The sequence below is a fragment of the Chrysemys picta genome, chromosome 3 (genome assembly GCF_011386835.1).
Source record: "Chrysemys picta bellii isolate R12L10 chromosome 3, ASM1138683v2, whole genome shotgun sequence".
In the NCBI taxonomy this organism is placed as follows: Eukaryota; Metazoa; Chordata; order Testudines; family Emydidae; genus Chrysemys; species Chrysemys picta.
The window spans coordinates 105,924,828-105,942,393 of NC_088793.1; the positions used below are offsets into that span (position 1 = coordinate 105,924,828).

Here is a 17,566-nt window from a genome sequence, read left to right on the forward strand (position 1 = left end):
GAGGGAGGGAGTGTCTGTACAATATTTCACCGCATTCAGTCTCCTGGCTGGATCAGTAACGTAGCCGTGTACAGGGCTGCCCAGAGGATTCAGGGGGCCTGGGGCAAAGCAATTTTGGGGGCCCCTTCCATAAAAAAAGTTGCAATACTATAGTAACATGTATTTGGAAATCTAAAACATAACCAGTGACATGCATTCAAAAATTAATTTGTAATAATTTGAAAATACACTAAATACATTATTTAAAAACATTAAATGCTTTAATGGTATGTATACATTTACAATTACATAATGGGCTGTTGCTGGGTGATGGTGATGGTTAGGATGGGGTCGGGGGGGGTGCCCCACCCCTTACCATGGCGCTTACCCCCTCTCCTGGAGCCTCAGCGTGCTGCGACCAGGAGCGGCCCCGGACAGCGTTGGAGCCACCGCGCTGCAGTGCGCCAGGGCCGCTCCCGGACGCGGCACGCTGAGACACCGGGGGAAGACGGAGGCGGGGGCAGCCTCCGACATATTCGTGGGGGCCCCTGCGGAAAATTGCCCCACTTGGCCCCCCCGTCTGGGCGGCCCTGGCCCTGCAACACTTGTATAGGATAGAGAGGAGCTGCGTTGATTAAGCTTTGACAGGCCAGGAATTGGAGGCCTGTGCCTTTAAGACCCCAGCCCCAGGAACCCGCCCCCTGCTCCGAGGCTGACATGCAGCTAGGGTGACCAGACAGCAAATGTGAAAAATCGGGACAGGGATGGGGGGTAATAGAAGCTTATATAAGAAAAAGACCCCAAAATCGGGACTGTCCCTATAAAATCGGGACATCTGGTCACCCTACATGCAGCGTCCCTGTGAGAACAACAAAAACAGTCTCTGCCCCCCCCCACACCCCTAGATTAGCGAGCACAGTGGGTGGCTCATCCCACGGGGTCACTGTTCCCCCCCTCCCCCTCCCTAAACGGGGGTTTTGTACCCGCACGGGGTCTGGCAGTGTCTCCCCCCCTCCCCCCGGCTTAACCCCGGCTCTCACCCCCCACCACCGATTTTTGCCCTTCAGCCCCTCTTCTGCCGCTAGCTACAGTAGCTTGAACGCCCCAGGCCAGTAAAATTCTGCCCCCTGCTCAGACCCTGACAGCCCCCCGCTGCGATTTGCCCCCCTTAATCCTTTTAAACCCCCCCAAAGAGGAGGCAGCAAATCGTTAGCAGAAGTAAGGGCAGAGAGAGGGCAGAGAGAGGGCAGTGGCTACAACGAAGGTTACTGGGCATGCTCAGTTCGAGTGAGCATGCTCAGTACACCCAAAGTAGCAAAACGGGAGCGAGAGCACTTTGTGCTGATACAAGTGCCGTTCGGAGCCGGTCCCGGGGCTTCTAGCCGCTTGCACAGCAGGGGTGGGCGGACGGGCGAATTGCGCCGCCTTCCCGTAGCAGGGGGAGGGGGCTGGGGCAGCATGCTGGGGCAAGGGGCCGATTCCCGCTGTGCCCAGCCTCCAGGGGTTATGAAACCTCGCCGCCTGGCCCGCCCACAGGCAGCTGGCAGGCTCCGACACACGGAGGTTTGTGCTTCCCTAGGGGAGCCCGCTGGGGAAGGACAGGGCGGCGCATTTGGGTGGAAGCTGCTGAGGCAGGTGAGGAAGAGAGACGGTGCTGGCCCGGCCTGGCCCCCGGGATGGTGGGGGAAGAGAAGAGAAGAGATGCTGGGCTAACCCCAGCCCTCCCACCGCGGCTGGGTGGGCGAGGTGCACAGGGGGCTGAGTGCCCCACTGCGGGTGGGGCTCCAGGGGAGAGGGGCTAGAGGACGCCCTACTAACTTCGCTCTGCTTTAATTTCCCCAGGATGCTGAAGCCCAACAAACAAGCTCTCGCCTCCGGGCTGGAGCTGCCCAAGTGGACAGCGGTACCAAGCCAGGTGAAATTCCTCGTAGCAAAAAGGAGGGGCCCCTGCTGCCTGGGCTAGAACACCCCCTTGCTCACTCATTTTATCTGCCTTCCTTTCTGGTCAAAAAATGTCGGGCTTAAGTCTCAGCAAACGAGGGGGCATGGCAGGGAGCTTGAGTTGAAATACTTTAGCCCTAGTGCTTCAGAGAGCAGGGGAAATAAGTTTGATTAAAACAATAAAAATCAAACTGCAGGACTTCAAGTTGCTAGAACAGTTGACGTTCTGTGGGCCGTGTTATATAAAAGATGCGACAAGCAGATCATAATGGGCTGAATGGCTCATCTTCAGCTTAGGAGAATCATTGTGGAAAGTGGGGGGCAATGGGGGCATGCAGAAGTCAACTTGGAAAGGAATTTTAGTTATTTCCTGCTCACTAGAGAGGTACAAGATACCACAGTGCAGTAAGTAGGTTTTTACAGTAGCTAGGACATGGTGACTTGCATAACAATTTTTTTATGCAATGCTATAGTTCTGAGGTGTTTGTTTCCACCTGCAAGTGGAGCCATGCAAACCAATACTCTCCATGGTGTCCGGACTAGCTAGCTCTTCCCCAGGATCAAATAAGATACAGAAAACTAATCTAAAGGTAACAATTTTGTACGTTTAAAATAAAATGCACAAATGCAGAACTTAAGGTTTCTGTAGCCACATTAAGTACACAGGTTGATTTAGGGTTATAATCAAAATTGTGTAAACAGAGGTTTCCTAAACCTAAAAATCAGTAGACCTACTTCTATGGAATTCTTGTAAAGGCAAATAAAATAGTTGGTTTACACTTCCTTTGCTCTGGATTTGCAATCCTACTGTGACAACCTTTTGCCAACTAGAGTTGGCAAAGATGAAATTGGGGAGTTTATATTTTGTGTTGCAGTTTGGTCAACAAAAATATACAGCATCTAAGTACTTGTATTGTTTCCCATTATTGTAATGTCTGAAAACTTGTCTAGAAGATGAACAGTTAGTGCACAGCAGACAGTGCATGGTATGCTACTGCAAAGTAGATTTACATGCCAAAGTGTCCATGTGAACCCTCTTGCTGTGCATTAGAAGTTCCCTAGTGCACATTGCTATGAAACATGAGTAGGTCAGTGTAGATCAAAGCATACTAGGGTGTTTTTGGTGTGCAGCAGCAGGGTCCGCACAGACAGTGAGTTAGCACAAAGTTAGCACATAGCAAGCTAGTGCAAGGTAGTTTTACAGCCCCACCTGCCATGCACTAACTGTTCTTCTGTACAAGCTCTGAGAACCTCTAAGTTAGTCTCTAAGGTGCCACAAGTACTCCTGTTCTTTTTGCAGATACAGACTAACACGGCTGCTACTCTGAAACCACATTAATAGTGTAAGGCAGAGACTGTCAAACTAATGTGTCGTCCACTGAAAACTATGGCTGTCACAGTGGACTGGCTGAATAATAGCAGAAAGGTTTATGTCAAATAGAGGTTACTTTGGAATATAAGTAATCATTGCAGTTGTCACAGATCAGAGGTGGTCCAGGTATTTATGAGGGGAAGTGAGCCATGAGACGTACTATCGTAAGATGTGGGTCACCAAATTTTTTTTTTTTTTTTTGGGAATTTCTGATCCAATATGTTAATGGTATCTGTAAGTGAATTCTCCGCCCCCCCCTCCCAAAAAAAACGATTAACCTCATACTGTTTCTTTGACTTACTCACATGGCACACTAGACTACATTACTGTTTTTTTAAAAAAAATGGTGGTGTTCCTTTAAGTTAGAAGTTTCAGGTTGTGACTTTACAGTACTATTTTTTTTTTTTTTAAATAATTTTTCTTCTTTGACTGAGTCAAAGCCCCACACAAGCCACCAGGGGAATTTATTCTTTATTTTTCTTCACAAAGTGCTGTCAAACTAAAATAAAGAAAGATTAAAATTATGGTAATCTTGGGTTTTAGTTATAATAGTAAATAAGCTTTATTCCAGAGGTTCTCAAACTGGGGGTCATGAGGGTATTACATGGGGGAGCGTGAGCTATCAGCCTCCACCCCAAACCCTGCTTTGCCTCCAACATTTATGGTGTAAAATATATTTTAAAAAGTGTTTTTAATGGGGCGGGAGAGAGGGGAAGAAGAGAAAAGAGAAGGTCTCACACAGAAGCTTGCTATGTGAAAAGGGTCACCAGTACAAAAGTTTGAGAACCCCTGCTTGATTCCACAAAAAGAACAGGAGTACTTGTGGCACCTTAGAGACTAACAAATTTATTAGAGCATAAGCTTTCGTGGACTACAGCCCACTTCTTCAGATGTATGCATACATCCGAAGAAGTGGGCTGTAGTCCACGAAAGCTTATGCTCTAATAAATTTGTTAGTCTCTAAGGTGCCACAAGTACTCCTGTTCTTTTTGCGGATACAGACTAACACGGCTGCTACTCTGAAACCTGCTTGATTCCAGTGTTTCTCAAACTGGGGTCGCCGCTTGTGTAGGGAAAGCCCCTGGTGGGCCAGGCTGGTTTGTTTACCTGCCCCGTCCGCAGGTCTGGCCAATCGCGGCTCGCCAATGCAGGCCAATGGGAGCTGCTGGAGGTGGCGGCAGCCAGTACGTCCCTCGGCCTGAGCCGCTTCCAGCAGCTCCCATTGTCCCGGAGCAGCGAACCGCGGCCCGTGGGAGCCGCGATGAGCCAGACCTGCGGACGGGGTAGGCAAACTAAACCGCCCAGCCCGCCAGGGGCTTACCCTACACAAGCGGCAACCCCAGTTTGAGAATCACTGCTTTATTCCCTTTGTGTTCTTGCACATTACAGTAATGTGCAACTTGGATAAATCAACACAGAAAAACTTGCATATATTTCCTGACTTTAAAAAAAAATATATAAAAACTTCATGTTTTGACCTGCAACACTGTTCCAAGCTTTGAGCAATAATTGGGCTCTCTTCCTACTATCTAGTACCTAATCATTTTCTCCAGCAATGTCAGGCTGGTTAATACTCCTCCCCCTTTAAAAAAGTTAATTAGATAAGGAAAGAAATATCAGTGCTAAGCCTATGTTGTAAAAATGAAGTTGGGTTTCTGTGAATGCCTAATCACTTATGTGCTGATGCCCATGTGAAGCGCTATTCTTGATAGTTTTGTTTTTTCTGGTTGTTTATAGGCTTCAGATTATGAAGTCCGGCAGTATGAACCAGCTAAATGGGTTGCCACTTCTGTTAAATCAATGGACTATGATTCAGCTGTCAGCACTGGCTTCATGAAGCTCTTTAACTATATTCAGGGCAAGAATGAGAAACGTAAGATGCTCTGGACTATACTTTTCAATAATTCAGTTTCTAAACTTTTGAAAGCTGAGCCCTCTTTCAGGAAAAGAAAGCCAGTCCCGTCACTAAGGAACCCTACTATGTGATGGCACATTTCTTAATCCATACATCTCCACTAGTCTTTTGTGCTCCTTCCACACCTGACTTGGGGAATGCTAATGATTATGGTGTAGATCTTCTGTCTGCTTTGAGCAGTGAAATAGTTAATATGAACAATTAAAGTAGCACCTGTGTTAGCAGCCACTGTTTCAGGCTCTGTGCAGACTCCCGGATTAATCTCTGTATTAGTTAACTAAGAAACACTCTAGTTTTGAAAGTGAGAACAGTGAGGTTTTGTGTGTTTTTTTAAAAGACTCCAGACTACAGTTGGTCTTTCTGCATATCCATCTTGCAAACAGTCCCTCATCACTCCACCCAGGTGGATGCACACTGTACACTTTAGGGAACACTTTAACACAAAGTGTCTTCCTTATTCCTAAATTGCAATAAGCAGCAGCATTTAAATGGGCTTTATTAAATCTCTTTGTAGTGGGTATAGGAAAAGTTAATGCATTTAAATATGGCATTTGGAATAGATCAAATACTAAATATCCTTAATACTACCAGAGGCTCCCATCTCTTATAAGCTTGGCTTCTAATTGATTGATGGCTGAATCTCTTTGTATTTTAAGCTATTGAAAAAGTAAACAAGTGACAAAGCATTTTAAACTTATGCCCTTTCATGAGGTTTACTTATCACTGAGCACCTCCTTGTGGTAGTGTCTGGGGATTAGCTCTGCCCGGTCTGATACCCCTTTTGTTTGCTCGCCCTATGGTGTCTCTCAGTAGAAACAGGTTACTCCTTGGGGACTTGGCCCTCTGGCCAGGGTACTGTAGTCTTCTCCTTCCCTTCCAAGGTAACAAAGATGCACTGGACAAACTGTCTCAGTCTTCTGATCCACTGCCCAGTAAGTGCCACTTTCCCAGTGGCCAGCAGAGAACCCATGCATAACCACTGCTCCAGGTTCAGGCCCAGGGATCCTCTGCCTAGCAGCCACGGTCCACTCATGCTCTGACCTTGTTGCTATTTCCCTGGACTCATTCCTAGTTTACTTCCCCTTGCTCTGCAGCTACTTCACCCCACCCCACAGTCTGGTCAGATTCTGTAGTCCATGGCAGGATCCTAGGTTTAAATGTCTCCCTAAACTGCCTCTATCTCTTGCCAACACCCTTCTTTAGACAGTGACTGCAGAGCTCCTCCTTCTAGCTATCTCTGACTATCAGCTTCCCCTCTTTAGAACCCTAGCCCAGCTCCTCCCCCAACTGGGCTTCATCAGCTATTAGTCATCATCAGTCCCTGGCTTCCTTCCAGGTGCAGCCTAATAAAGTTAATTGGCCTGTCTTACCTCTTCAGGCCTTGTGTGGGGGGTAGACACCCCATCACATGCACTAACAATTGTAATTTTTTCCAAAAGAAATATTTGTTGGCATTATTGGATAATTCTAAGTAAAAGTGTTAGTAGTAAATCCCAATTACTCTCCCTTTATTCTGTCTTGATTATATCATTTGTCCTTTTTTGTATAGCAAGCTGCTTATAAATTAAAAACACATTTTAATTTATAAGGGGGGGGTTGCACTCAGAAGCTTGTTGTGTAAAAGAGGTCATCAATACAAGATTTTTTGAACCACTGTCCTAAGGCATAAAAGCCAACATAGTAGTTTCTCCTTTTATAAGTCAGGATAGCTGAGAGGAGACAAGCTTATGGCTTTCATAAAAAACAAAAAAAACCCCACCCTTACACCCTGAATTCTCCTAATAGCAGGGAAGAGAAGCATTCAGCACATTAATGCTTCTAAATTTACCCTATCTTCTTCCCCACTCCTCCACTTCAAAAGCCCTTTCAAATCCACTTATCATGCCATTCACAATACCCACAGTGTTCCATTAGAAGAGGGGCCAAGGTGGAGAAAGGTAAGTGTCTTTCTTGAAGATATAAGGTGATAATCACAAAGTGTACTCACTGCTGGTGGCATCTCCTCCTGGTTATTACCTCTTGCCAAGTGCTGGCCCTGTCTCTGCCTGGTTTCTTTCATCCTGCAGCCCCTATTACTCCTGAAGCTGCAGCTTTCTGTTCATGGGTTGGTCCTTCAGCCAGGTCACTAAGGCCCTCCCCTTCTGGGCAATTTAAAATCCTTCCAGACCAGCTGTCATCTCCAAGTAGTGACTTCACAGTGGCTGGTAGGGAAACCCTGTCCTACTCTCTACATTGGGTTCAAGCCCAGGAACCCTATAACAAAAGCCAAGGTCTGTACAGTCCCATCCGTAGCTGCTGTTTCCCGCTCTTTCTGGGTTTACCTGCCCTCCTCCCAGGAATGATAGTAGACTACTGCCTTACAAGCCCCTTGCTGCTCACCGCTCTTGGGCTTTATACAGGCCCCTCCTGTTCCTGCCCAGCTGAGCCCATTTCCAATGAGTGGCCTGCTCCCTGTCTCCTTCAGGTGCAGCCTGGGCAGTTAATTGGCCTGCCTAGCCATTTCAACCCCTTCTGCCCTGGGGAGGGGCACCTCATCACAATGATATTTCTCAAAACTCTTATACCCCCTGGAGAAACTCCCCACAACCAGGCCTTTATAACTGAAACCAAAATAGCTAAACCCCTCCTCTCTAGTAGGCTGGTTTCAGCAGATGCTGAAGTGTTGCAGCCCACTGCATATTGATACATCAAAGCTATGGGAGCTGCTCATGTGACTTTAGAACCTGGAAATTAGTTTGAAACCACTGATGTGCTGAATGTTCCTCTTCCCCACTGTTATTTTGGGGTATTCATCAATGATTGACATATAGTTTATTTTTGATACACAGTTACAAATTATTTTGCTCTGCAGCCCAGAACCTATACAAAAGTCAGATATAGCTGGTGGTGCTCACTTTTAGGGCAGCTGCAGTTGATTTTTATAAAACAGCCAGAGTGCACAGGGCATTTCCTACCAAATTATGAGCTAATTTTAAGTTAATAAACTTTGAACCTAAAACTACTTGATTGTGGTCTGAAAAAAAAAGTTAGGCTTCATTGTGGTTTTGTACTGCATAATTTTTTTTTCAATTTTGAGGTTTTTTTAAAAAAAGCTGTCTGCACGATAACCTCTTGATAGCAAGTACTGAATAGTCCAAGACTATGACTGCTGCTGGGTGCGAGCCTCCCAGCCTGGATAGAGAGGCTGACACTAGCCTGCTAAAAATAGCTGTGTGGACATTGTGGCTCCTGTGGTCACACGGACTGAGCTCAAGCCTAGGGGGACCCAACCCTGCACCAGAGCCACAACGTTGACACAATTATTTTTAGTATGGTAGCTCAAGTATTTGCCTGGGCCGGAGGTTTGCTTCCAGCTGCAGTGTAGACATACAGCAGCATGTATAGACGTTGCACAACCCCCAGTCAGGTTTAAATAGCAGTGTAGACGGTGAGGCACTGCTTAGGTGAGTATATACACACCAAAAGCCTTAGTCTATGTACCCTATATGGTTCTCTGCACACCCAAGCAGTGCCTCCCCTGTATACACTGCTGTTTTTAGCAGTGTAGGTCCTGCTGCCTCGCCACTGCCAGAGCTTTTCCCTGCCCCAGAGAAAGGCTCTAGCAGTGGGGAAAGGATCTGGCAGAGGAAGGCAGTGGAGAAAGGTGCAGGAACCTTTCACTGCTGCCTTCCCTCTGCCAGAGCCTTTCACAGTGGGAATGCGGCAGTTAGCTGTATGTACCCTACATGCTGCTGCAAGTGTAGACAAGGCGTAAGAGGTTTGGTCTGTGGTAGTGGTATGTTAACAATCGAAACAAAGGGATCTGCTGCATACGTGCAGAAATTTGCCATTATGCATTTTCTTTAAGAATTGTTACAGGCAGACAAGATAATCCAAATACAATGCAACAATAGAAGAAACACACATGAATTAAAACTACCTTTTATTAAATATAAATCAAAGGCAACCTTTGATAAAGCCACCAATGTGCTCTCTTTCTTGACACACTACATTATTTGACCTGAGATTTGTGACAGAGCAGTGAACTGTTGCTTATTTGCCTCTGATAGGGATGAAGATAGAGATGACAGCTCCAGTAACATGCCATGTGGAACCTGGTGCAGGCCCATTCTGCGAGTCCACTATTACAGTCTCTTTTTATATACCATCTGATCATCAAGCTGATCCACCTAAGCCATCAGAGTCAGATATTTTAATTGAAAACAGACCAGAAATGATTGTGTTTGTCAGGTATGTATTAACTAACTATTGCAATTCTGCAACGTACAGATAATAAATCTGTATGCACAAGGCAGCTTATACATGATCAAAAATGTTTTTAGTTCTCAAAAGAAGAGGTAGTCCTGACACTTTTTGTAAAAATACAGCAACTCAATGTGATATTCTTCAGCTAAACTGTGGCTGCCACCTTGTGGCAGTCAGTTGATGAATAACATGGTGCATGCACATGCTTTACTGAATGAATAATTTACTTTATACTAGCAACGGGGTCCCCAAACTTTTCATGGTCGTGCCCCCCCATACCCTTGTCTACCCCCACTCCCCGGGAGCTGGGGCTGGGAGTGGGGCACAGACAGGAATAAGGGAGCCGAGGCTGGGGCCGGGAGCAGGGCCAGGAATGGAGCTGCAGCTAGGGTCAAGGCTGGGGCCGGGAGCGGACCACAGCTGGGAGTGAGGCTGGGGCCGGGAGCAGAGCTGAGGCTGGGGCCAGGAGCAGAGCCCCTGCTGGGCCACAGTGGGATCTGTGGCCAGATGTGGAGCTGCAGCCGGGAGCTAAGGCTGCAAATGGGGTAAGGGCTGAAGCAGAGCTGGGAGGCGCTTCCTCCCCACCCCCACATGGGGACTGGCCCAGGGCCCCCCCTGCACTCTGCCCCCCTCCCGAACGTTCCTCCATGACATGCCCCACAGTTTGGGGACCACTGTACTAGCCTGTAATTCAATCCAAATCTCTGTTTCCTCATACCTTTTTCACAAGAGCCCAGTAAGTATAATTAGTATACAGAAGTCACATGTCCTGAAAATATTTTGTTGAACATCCCTAGATGGAGATCATCTTGCATTTTTTTAAAATGTTTTATATTTTACTGTATATTAATGAAAACATCATGAAAGACATGGGATTGGAAAAAACACTGTACTTTTAAAACAGTTAAGAATATATGTTCAAGTATACAGCAAAATGTTAATTGATGAATTTCCCCACTTCCAAATCTAAACCAAAACAAGTTGTTCTTAGACAAAGTTAACTTTCAAGCATAAAGTAACTAACTTCATTTTCCATGTAAGCTTCAGGTAGTATTTTTCCATAGTTACAAACTCCTGAAAAAGAAAATATAAATGAGTGCTGGGTAAAGTGTCCCATCTATCCATCCCTGTTCTTGACCATTAATCCAGGGTGTTCAAACCACATTCCTTGGAATTTTGCTTTTCACAGTGGCACTCTCAGGACATCAAGACAACACTCTTTACAAGTGCAAAGCAAGGCATGTGGTCATACATTTTACTAGTTTTGCACCAAGAAGAACAGCTCTCATACAGGCCTGAAGATACCCCATTTTCCCATTGGTAAAGTCTGTTACTGTGAAATTATCTTAAAGGAAGTTGCAGAAGCTTCATCATTTGAAACAAACGGAACTGGACAAAGTACTAGAAAACAGGCTGTAGGGAACAGTCCCTGAAAGGGTTGAACTATATGGTTTCAAAGATCACTGCTGACCCATGCTGGATTTAGACGAGCAGTATAGAGAACAAGCTTAGATTTATCAGTGATAAGATTTCTTCATGTTCTCGTGCTGTTTATTATTATTGACAGGTCCTTTGGAGGATATTCCAGTGCCACAAAGAACCAAGAAGAACTACTGACACTAGCAGAAAGTTTGAAGCGGGATGGGAAAGTGTTTGATGAAAAGGTCTATTATACTGCTGGCTATGACAGCCCTTTTAAATTGCTTAATAGACACAATGAGGTGTGGCTTATCAAGAGAAATGGAAACCCCAGCAATCAAGAATAGGAAACAAAATGCTTTCTTGAGAGTCAGAATTTGTTTATTCAGACACTTTTTTTGCCTGGGAATTGTAAAGCTCAGGAAACTCAGAAATTTAAATTGAAAAAAAAAAAAAAAAAACTTATCGCAAACAAGAAGTGAAACAAAATAGGCTTATCTATATTAACAGATTATAATCTGTCAGATTTCAAGTGTGCCTCTTCTAGAATGACACTACAGTTTTCCCCATTCTGGTCACACTTTCAGTTAGAGTAGAAAGCCATGAAATTTTCAGTTTTCCTTCCACTTCACACCATGTTCCCTATTTCCCTCCCCTTAAAATCCATCTAGCACACACTTAGAGAGGTTGCTACAGCATAACACAAGGAACTCTTCCTATGTTTTCTATGGCCACACTCTACTGCAGATCCGATCTCTCACCACAGAGCTGGGCTCCACAATAAGCTTTTATTAAAAAAAAAAAAAAAAAGAAAAAAAAGACTATCTGCAGTGGTTGTGTAGAAAACAAGAACTTAGTGTCTTTGCAACCAGCAGAAAAACAACAGCAGAGGTTTGAATGGCCTCAGTCATCTCAGTGGGCTATTACCTCAAAGATGACAGTTTAAATATCAATATTAACTATTTCAGTGCTAACAGAACTTTAGCACTATCATAGAATCATAGGACTGGAAGGGACCTCGAGAGGTCATCTAGTCCAGTCCCCCGCACTCAAGGCAGGACTAAGTATTATCTAGTAGGCTGCTGACTGGAGCAGCTGAGTTTGAACTTTGACAGCATATGGTGTGCCAGCACTGGACTGACAGTCCATTTTTATAAACCTTAATATGTTGTTTATGATAATTGCTGTATTGGCAGCAGCAAGGACAGCAAGTCATCTCGCCCCAGTGCAGGGCAAACTACTCTGTACTACCCTGCCAATGCCTGACTAATCCCCCTGTCTATTTAATCCTGGGCCTCTATGCCAAGTCTGCCAGCAAGGATGCCTGGTATTGAGAATTATTATGTTGGCACCTGTGAATCGTGGATGTTTCTACACTGCAAGTTCAGCCGAGACCACTTACGCATTTCTTGTTGGCCACTGAACAGCCATCATATGGTAACAGCTTTACACTTGCTAGAGTATAGATAGTGATACAACATACCCACACCTTGATAGTAATAGTTTGGTTATTTTTAGCCTCAAAGCCTCCAATATTTGTCTTTTGAAATACATTGTTTGTTTTATGGTACTAGTCCAGGCACTTGTATATCCAGTGTTAGTATATTCAAGTAATATCAATTGTTACCTTTGCTTTTTACACTAGGACGGATATATACTTTCATGGTGTCTACTGATACATTGACTTTAAAAGCTTTTATCCTTTGACTATATTATCAGTCCAAATTAGCAAAAGTACGCAAGGCAATTCACCATCCTTAAGTCAGCACATTGTTGCAATCTCCTATTTTAGGAGAGCTGGTTAGGACTGGCTTTAGTAGGGTTACCATACGTCCGGATTTTCCCGGACATGTCCGGCTTTTGGGGGCTCAAATCCCCGTCCGGGGGGAAATCCCCCAAAGCCGGGCATGTCCGGGAAAATCGGGAGGGCTCGGCCGGGGCCTCTTTGTCTGGGGCCGGTGTGGGGCCGGGGGCATGGTGCCGGGCCAGGAGCCGGGCCGGGCGCGCGGTGCCAGGGTCGCAGTGCCGGGCCGGGCGCGGCGCGGAGCCGGAGGCGCGGTGCCGGTCCGGGCCCACGGGGCCGGGAGCCGGGGTCGCGGGGCCGGGAGTGGTCGGCCGGGGCCGGCACCCCAGGGTCGCAGTGCCGGGCCGGGCTGGGCGCGGAGCCGGGGGTGCGGTGCCGGTCCGGGCCCGCGGGGCCGGGAGCCGGTCTGGGGTCGGGGAGCCAGTCCGGGCCCGCGGGGCTGGGAGCCGGGTCGGGGAGCCAGTCCGGGCCCGCGGGGCCGGGAGCCGGGTCGGGGAGCCGGTCCGGGCCCGCGGGGCCGGGAGCCGGGCCCGCGAGCCGGTCCGGGCCCGCGGGGCCGGGAGCCGGGCCGGGCCCGCGGGGCCGGGAGCCGGGCCGGGGTCAGGGAGCCGGGTCGGGGTTGCGGGGTCGCCGGGCCGGGAGCCGGGGTCGCGGGGCCGGGAGTGGTCAGCTGGGGCCGGCACCCCAGGGCCCGAGCCGACCCAGGCTGGCGCCGCCGGGGGCCAGCCTGGGCCGCGCCTCCTCCCCCCACTCCCCCCTTACCTGCTACAGGCTTCCCGCGACTCAAATGTTCGCGGGAAGCAGGGGAGGGGGCGGAGACTTTGGGAGGGGGCGGAGTTGGGGCGTGGGCAGGGCTGGGGGTGGGGCCGGGCCCCCGGGGAGTGTCCTCCATTTGGAGGCACAATATATGGTAACCCTAGCTTTAGAATCCATCAAAGCTGCTTCTAACTTGACATAGAAAGTAGATGAATGGAATAGAAGCTCCCTCTAACCCCAGAATCTTCATGCTCTCACATTTTAAAAAACGAATCACTGTTCCAGAAGTTAATTTCACTTACAATAAAATAACAGATATATTTGTTTAAAACCATGCTTGTACAGGGTCCTTTCCAAGCAAATTAGAAGCCTTAAGTTCTGTCCTGAGGAGTTTACAATCTATATTAGACTGACAATGAAGAGACCATGGCAGAAAAGGGGATTGGTCAGGAGACAACAGAAAATAATAGCAAGGGATTGCTGCAGCTGCATTATTTTTTTGCAGCGAGATCAGATAAGCCTATTTTGTTTCACTTCTTGTTTGCGATAAGTTTTTTTTTTTCCAATTTAAATTTCTGAGTTTCCTGAGCTTTTTAGTGTTCCTAAAATTGTTATTGCCACAGACAAAAATTAATCTGAGGTATAACTTTTAGATCTAATTTGTAAGTACATATTTTTTAAACCTATATCTTTTGCTGGATTTATTTTCCTATCTTGGTTCTACAGTAGTTAGGATTTCTGCTGTCTAATACAGTTCTAAAGTCTGGTTCAATAGGGTATTACATTAGAGAGGAAAGGAACTATATGGTGGGATATTATCTATATAGATTGGAATTTGCTGGTAAAGGCCCTGATCTCCCACTGAAATTAATGGAATTTTGCCATTGATTTCACTGGGGATTGGCCCCAAAAGGTTGTTTGAAAAAAAAAGTCATTGGAATGTTTATCAACAAAGTGCCTAAGTAATTTGTGAGAATGAAATGTACTTATTGCATAATGGAGTGCTAGAAAATGTTCTCTCTTTCAGAGCAGTAAATTACCTGACACTTCGACCTTTACCATCATCTTTGTTCAGCATATATTAATTCAGGTTCTTAACATAAAGGGTATGTCTACACTGAAATTCAATACCTGTGGCTTGCTCATGTCAACTGACTCAGGCTCGTGGGGTTTGAACTCTCCAAGCTGACTTGGGGCTGTTTAATTGTGAGGTAGGTGTTTGGGCTTGGGCTGCAGTCCGAGGTCTGGGACCCTCCCACCTCTCAGGGTTGTAGGGCGCAGGCTGCAGTCCAAGCCCGAACATCTGCACTGCAATTAATCAGCCCCTTGCCCCAAGTCAGCTGGCACAGTTGCCAGAATGGCCACTATCATGTTCCACACCCGGTATCCTTTTTTAAGGTCCAATATGATCTAATGTTAATAGTGCTCTTAAAATGATGGAACCAAGAGACTTATCCTGTTTGTCTCAGAAGAATTTGTTGTATTGACTATGAAAGAATACTGTTAATTTTGGATCAAAGTTAAGGTTGTATGATGATGAAACAGGCGCTTCATAAACAAATACGTTTTAATAAAGTATAATGTGGGCAGACATAAAATGCTTCAACTATTCAAGTCTTTTGTAAGTGCTTCAGTTATGTAAAAGGACAGAATAGTTAAGTACATTGCTACACAGCAATCTTAATTGGGTTTTAGTTAAAGTTTTGTGTTGTGTTTTAATAATTTTATGGAATTAGATTGTTTTAAAATTTGTAAATAGATGGGATGGGGCACTAACTTATGTTAAAGAAGTAAGTGGCGGTCCTGCAAAAGATGGCTCTGCAGAAGCTTGCGTTATCCAAAGCATACCAGAGAAGTTCACTCCACAGTTATGTTACGCATGGACAGAATAGCCTATCTTCACTCAAAACAGTGTTGAGGAGTACAGTCGCCACCACCAGGATATCCCTCATGTTGGTTGTGTGTGAGGGGCCATTGATGTCTGCTCAATCCATATTTTTTCAGGTGGAAAATCGGTGGAACATGGAGGGATTAACTTTTGCCCACTACTGTTGTCCTGATGACATCATAAATGGCTACTCCATATATTTTAGAGGTTTGGGAAGTGGTCCTCTATCTATAAATCCATGTGGGTTGATGGTTAAAGGAATTTGGAAAACTTACAAGGGTAAAACCTTATCTAAACAGGATAAGTTGCACAGGTTTAATAAATTTATTTTAAATCAGTCAAGCTAAACTGATTTAAGGGATGGTCAAACTGGTCTCTGTGAATCTACATTAGAGGGTTTGCACTGGTTTAATTATTAATTTAGTCAAACTGGAATAGACAAGGCCTACAGTTGGGGCTTGGCAGGAAATCTTGCCTCTTTCAAGGAAGGGAATTAATTACTGGTATCTATTCATTAAGTTAGCATGACTAGCAGCTTGAAGGGACTTCCAACTGCTAATTATAAAAAATGGGCAGGTTGTGTCTGCCTTACAAGAGACAGACATATAAGCAGGCAGGGAAGAGGAGCTAAGTGACTTTGACTTTCTTATTCATTTTATCATTAGGAAAATGTAAACCACCATAATATTTGCCTACACTTCTCCTCCTTCAGAGATGAGTCTAAATTGTTTGCCTCAAGCAAAAGAAGGTTGCTGCTAGTTAGTTTTGTCTTCACCTTACAGCTACATGCAGGTTGACATGGAATGCATTTTCCTAATAGTGTCAAACTCTTTCCTTCCTCTCCTCCTCCGTAGCAGTTTCCAAGTCTGAGGTCTCCCTTCTATCTGCTCCTAACCCCTCAATTTGTCCTTTCGATATGTTCCTACACCCAAAACTTCTTTTGATTCTCTCCTTTATTTCTAATAGCTCTCTCTTCACCCTCCCCTTCCTTTGTGCTTTGAAGCATGCTTTTGTTTCCCTCCCCTCCCCTCCCCTCCCCATCTTGGGGGAGAAAGGTGGAGAAAATTTTATTCTACCTTCACTCTATCTTGCCTCCATATACTGAGTGCAGTATCTAGTCAGGCTGCATCTACATCCCTCTTCAACTTCATCCTTGATCTCCTCTCCTCCCATCTAGCTTCTGCTCTTTCCCTCCACACATCATTGAATCTCAAGTTGCCTATATAGCATTTCTTCATTCCTCTGTCCCACCACAAATGCACTCTTTCCAAAAGTGCACTTCCATCCTTGCTCCTCTCCAACACCTTCTTTCCATGATTAACAACTCCACTATCCTACCTGTGTCTCAAGTTCATAACCATGTCATCTTTGACTTCTCTCTCCTCCCTGACTCATCATATCTCATTTCACTACATCCTGTCATTTCTTCTCTTTTAATATCACCAGAATCTGCCCTTTCCTCTCTTCTAAAACTGATTCCCATGCCTTCACCAACTTTGGCCTTAACTACCTTTCTCCTTCTGGCCTCCTTGCTCTTCCCCCTGCAGTCCAGAAAAACCCTGCTGCTAAAAGAATTTTCCTTTGCTACTGCTCTGACTGCAGCATTCCTATAATCCACACATTGGCTTCCTGTCTCTTACTGTATTAAAATCAAGCTTCTTATAGTCCTCTTCAGGGTCATGCATTTACATCTTGTTCTCATTTCCCCCCCTTTTATTCTCGGTTTTCCCTCAATACTCTGTAATTCTTCACCTCTCCTGCCACTTTAGGCTCTGTGCCTTATCTCACACGCTCCCTATGCTTGGAACAGTCTACACTCTTGTCTGTCAAACACAGTCTCCCCTCCTTCAAATCCACATATTCCAGAAATCCTTTCCTAACTTCTCATAACCAATAACCTCCACCTCCTTCTGAATCTGAGCTATTGGCCCTTGATTAGTCTTCATCTTGCCTAGATGGTAAGCTTATTGAAGCAGAGGATCCGCACTCTGTTTGAAAAGGATCGTGTCAGTTTTGTATATGTTATAAATAAGGCTATGATTATGTCACAGAGGTCATGGAATCTGTAACTTCCATTGACCTCCCTGACATTTTCTGTCTGGGGCTGGAGTTCCTAGCCAGGCCCGCCCTTGCAGCTCCCAACCCCCAACCTGGTGGGGGGGATGGGACCCTGCAGCTGCCCAGATGTGGTGGGCAGCGGGGACTCCCCACAGCTGGCCAGCTGCAGCCCTGGCCAGCGGCTGGGAG

The 17,566-nt window shown here is 46.0% G+C and overlaps 1 protein-coding gene across 4 annotated transcripts; it reads left to right on the forward strand.

The window, feature by feature from the left end:
• Positions 1-1,259: 1,259 nt before the first annotated feature.
• Positions 1,260-11,690, forward strand: HEBP2 (heme binding protein 2). 4 transcript variants are annotated; one of them, XM_008176934.4, is made up of 5 exons: positions 1,260-1,716; positions 1,822-1,894; positions 5,030-5,165; positions 9,257-9,437; positions 11,020-11,690. In XM_008176934.4, exons 2-5 carry the CDS (start codon positions 1,823-1,825, stop codon positions 11,216-11,218), a joined length of 588 nt encoding a protein of 195 aa, XP_008175156.2. In that variant the 5' UTR covers positions 1,260-1,716; position 1,822; the 3' UTR covers positions 11,219-11,690. The 4 variants fall into 4 exon arrangements, with proteins under 4 accessions (XP_008175156.2, XP_008175160.2, XP_005280402.2 ...); XM_008176938.4 differs by having other exon boundaries at positions 1,265-1,614; XM_005280345.5 differs by having other exon boundaries at positions 1,265-1,542.
• The last annotated feature ends 5,876 nt before the right edge of the window (positions 11,691-17,566 follow it).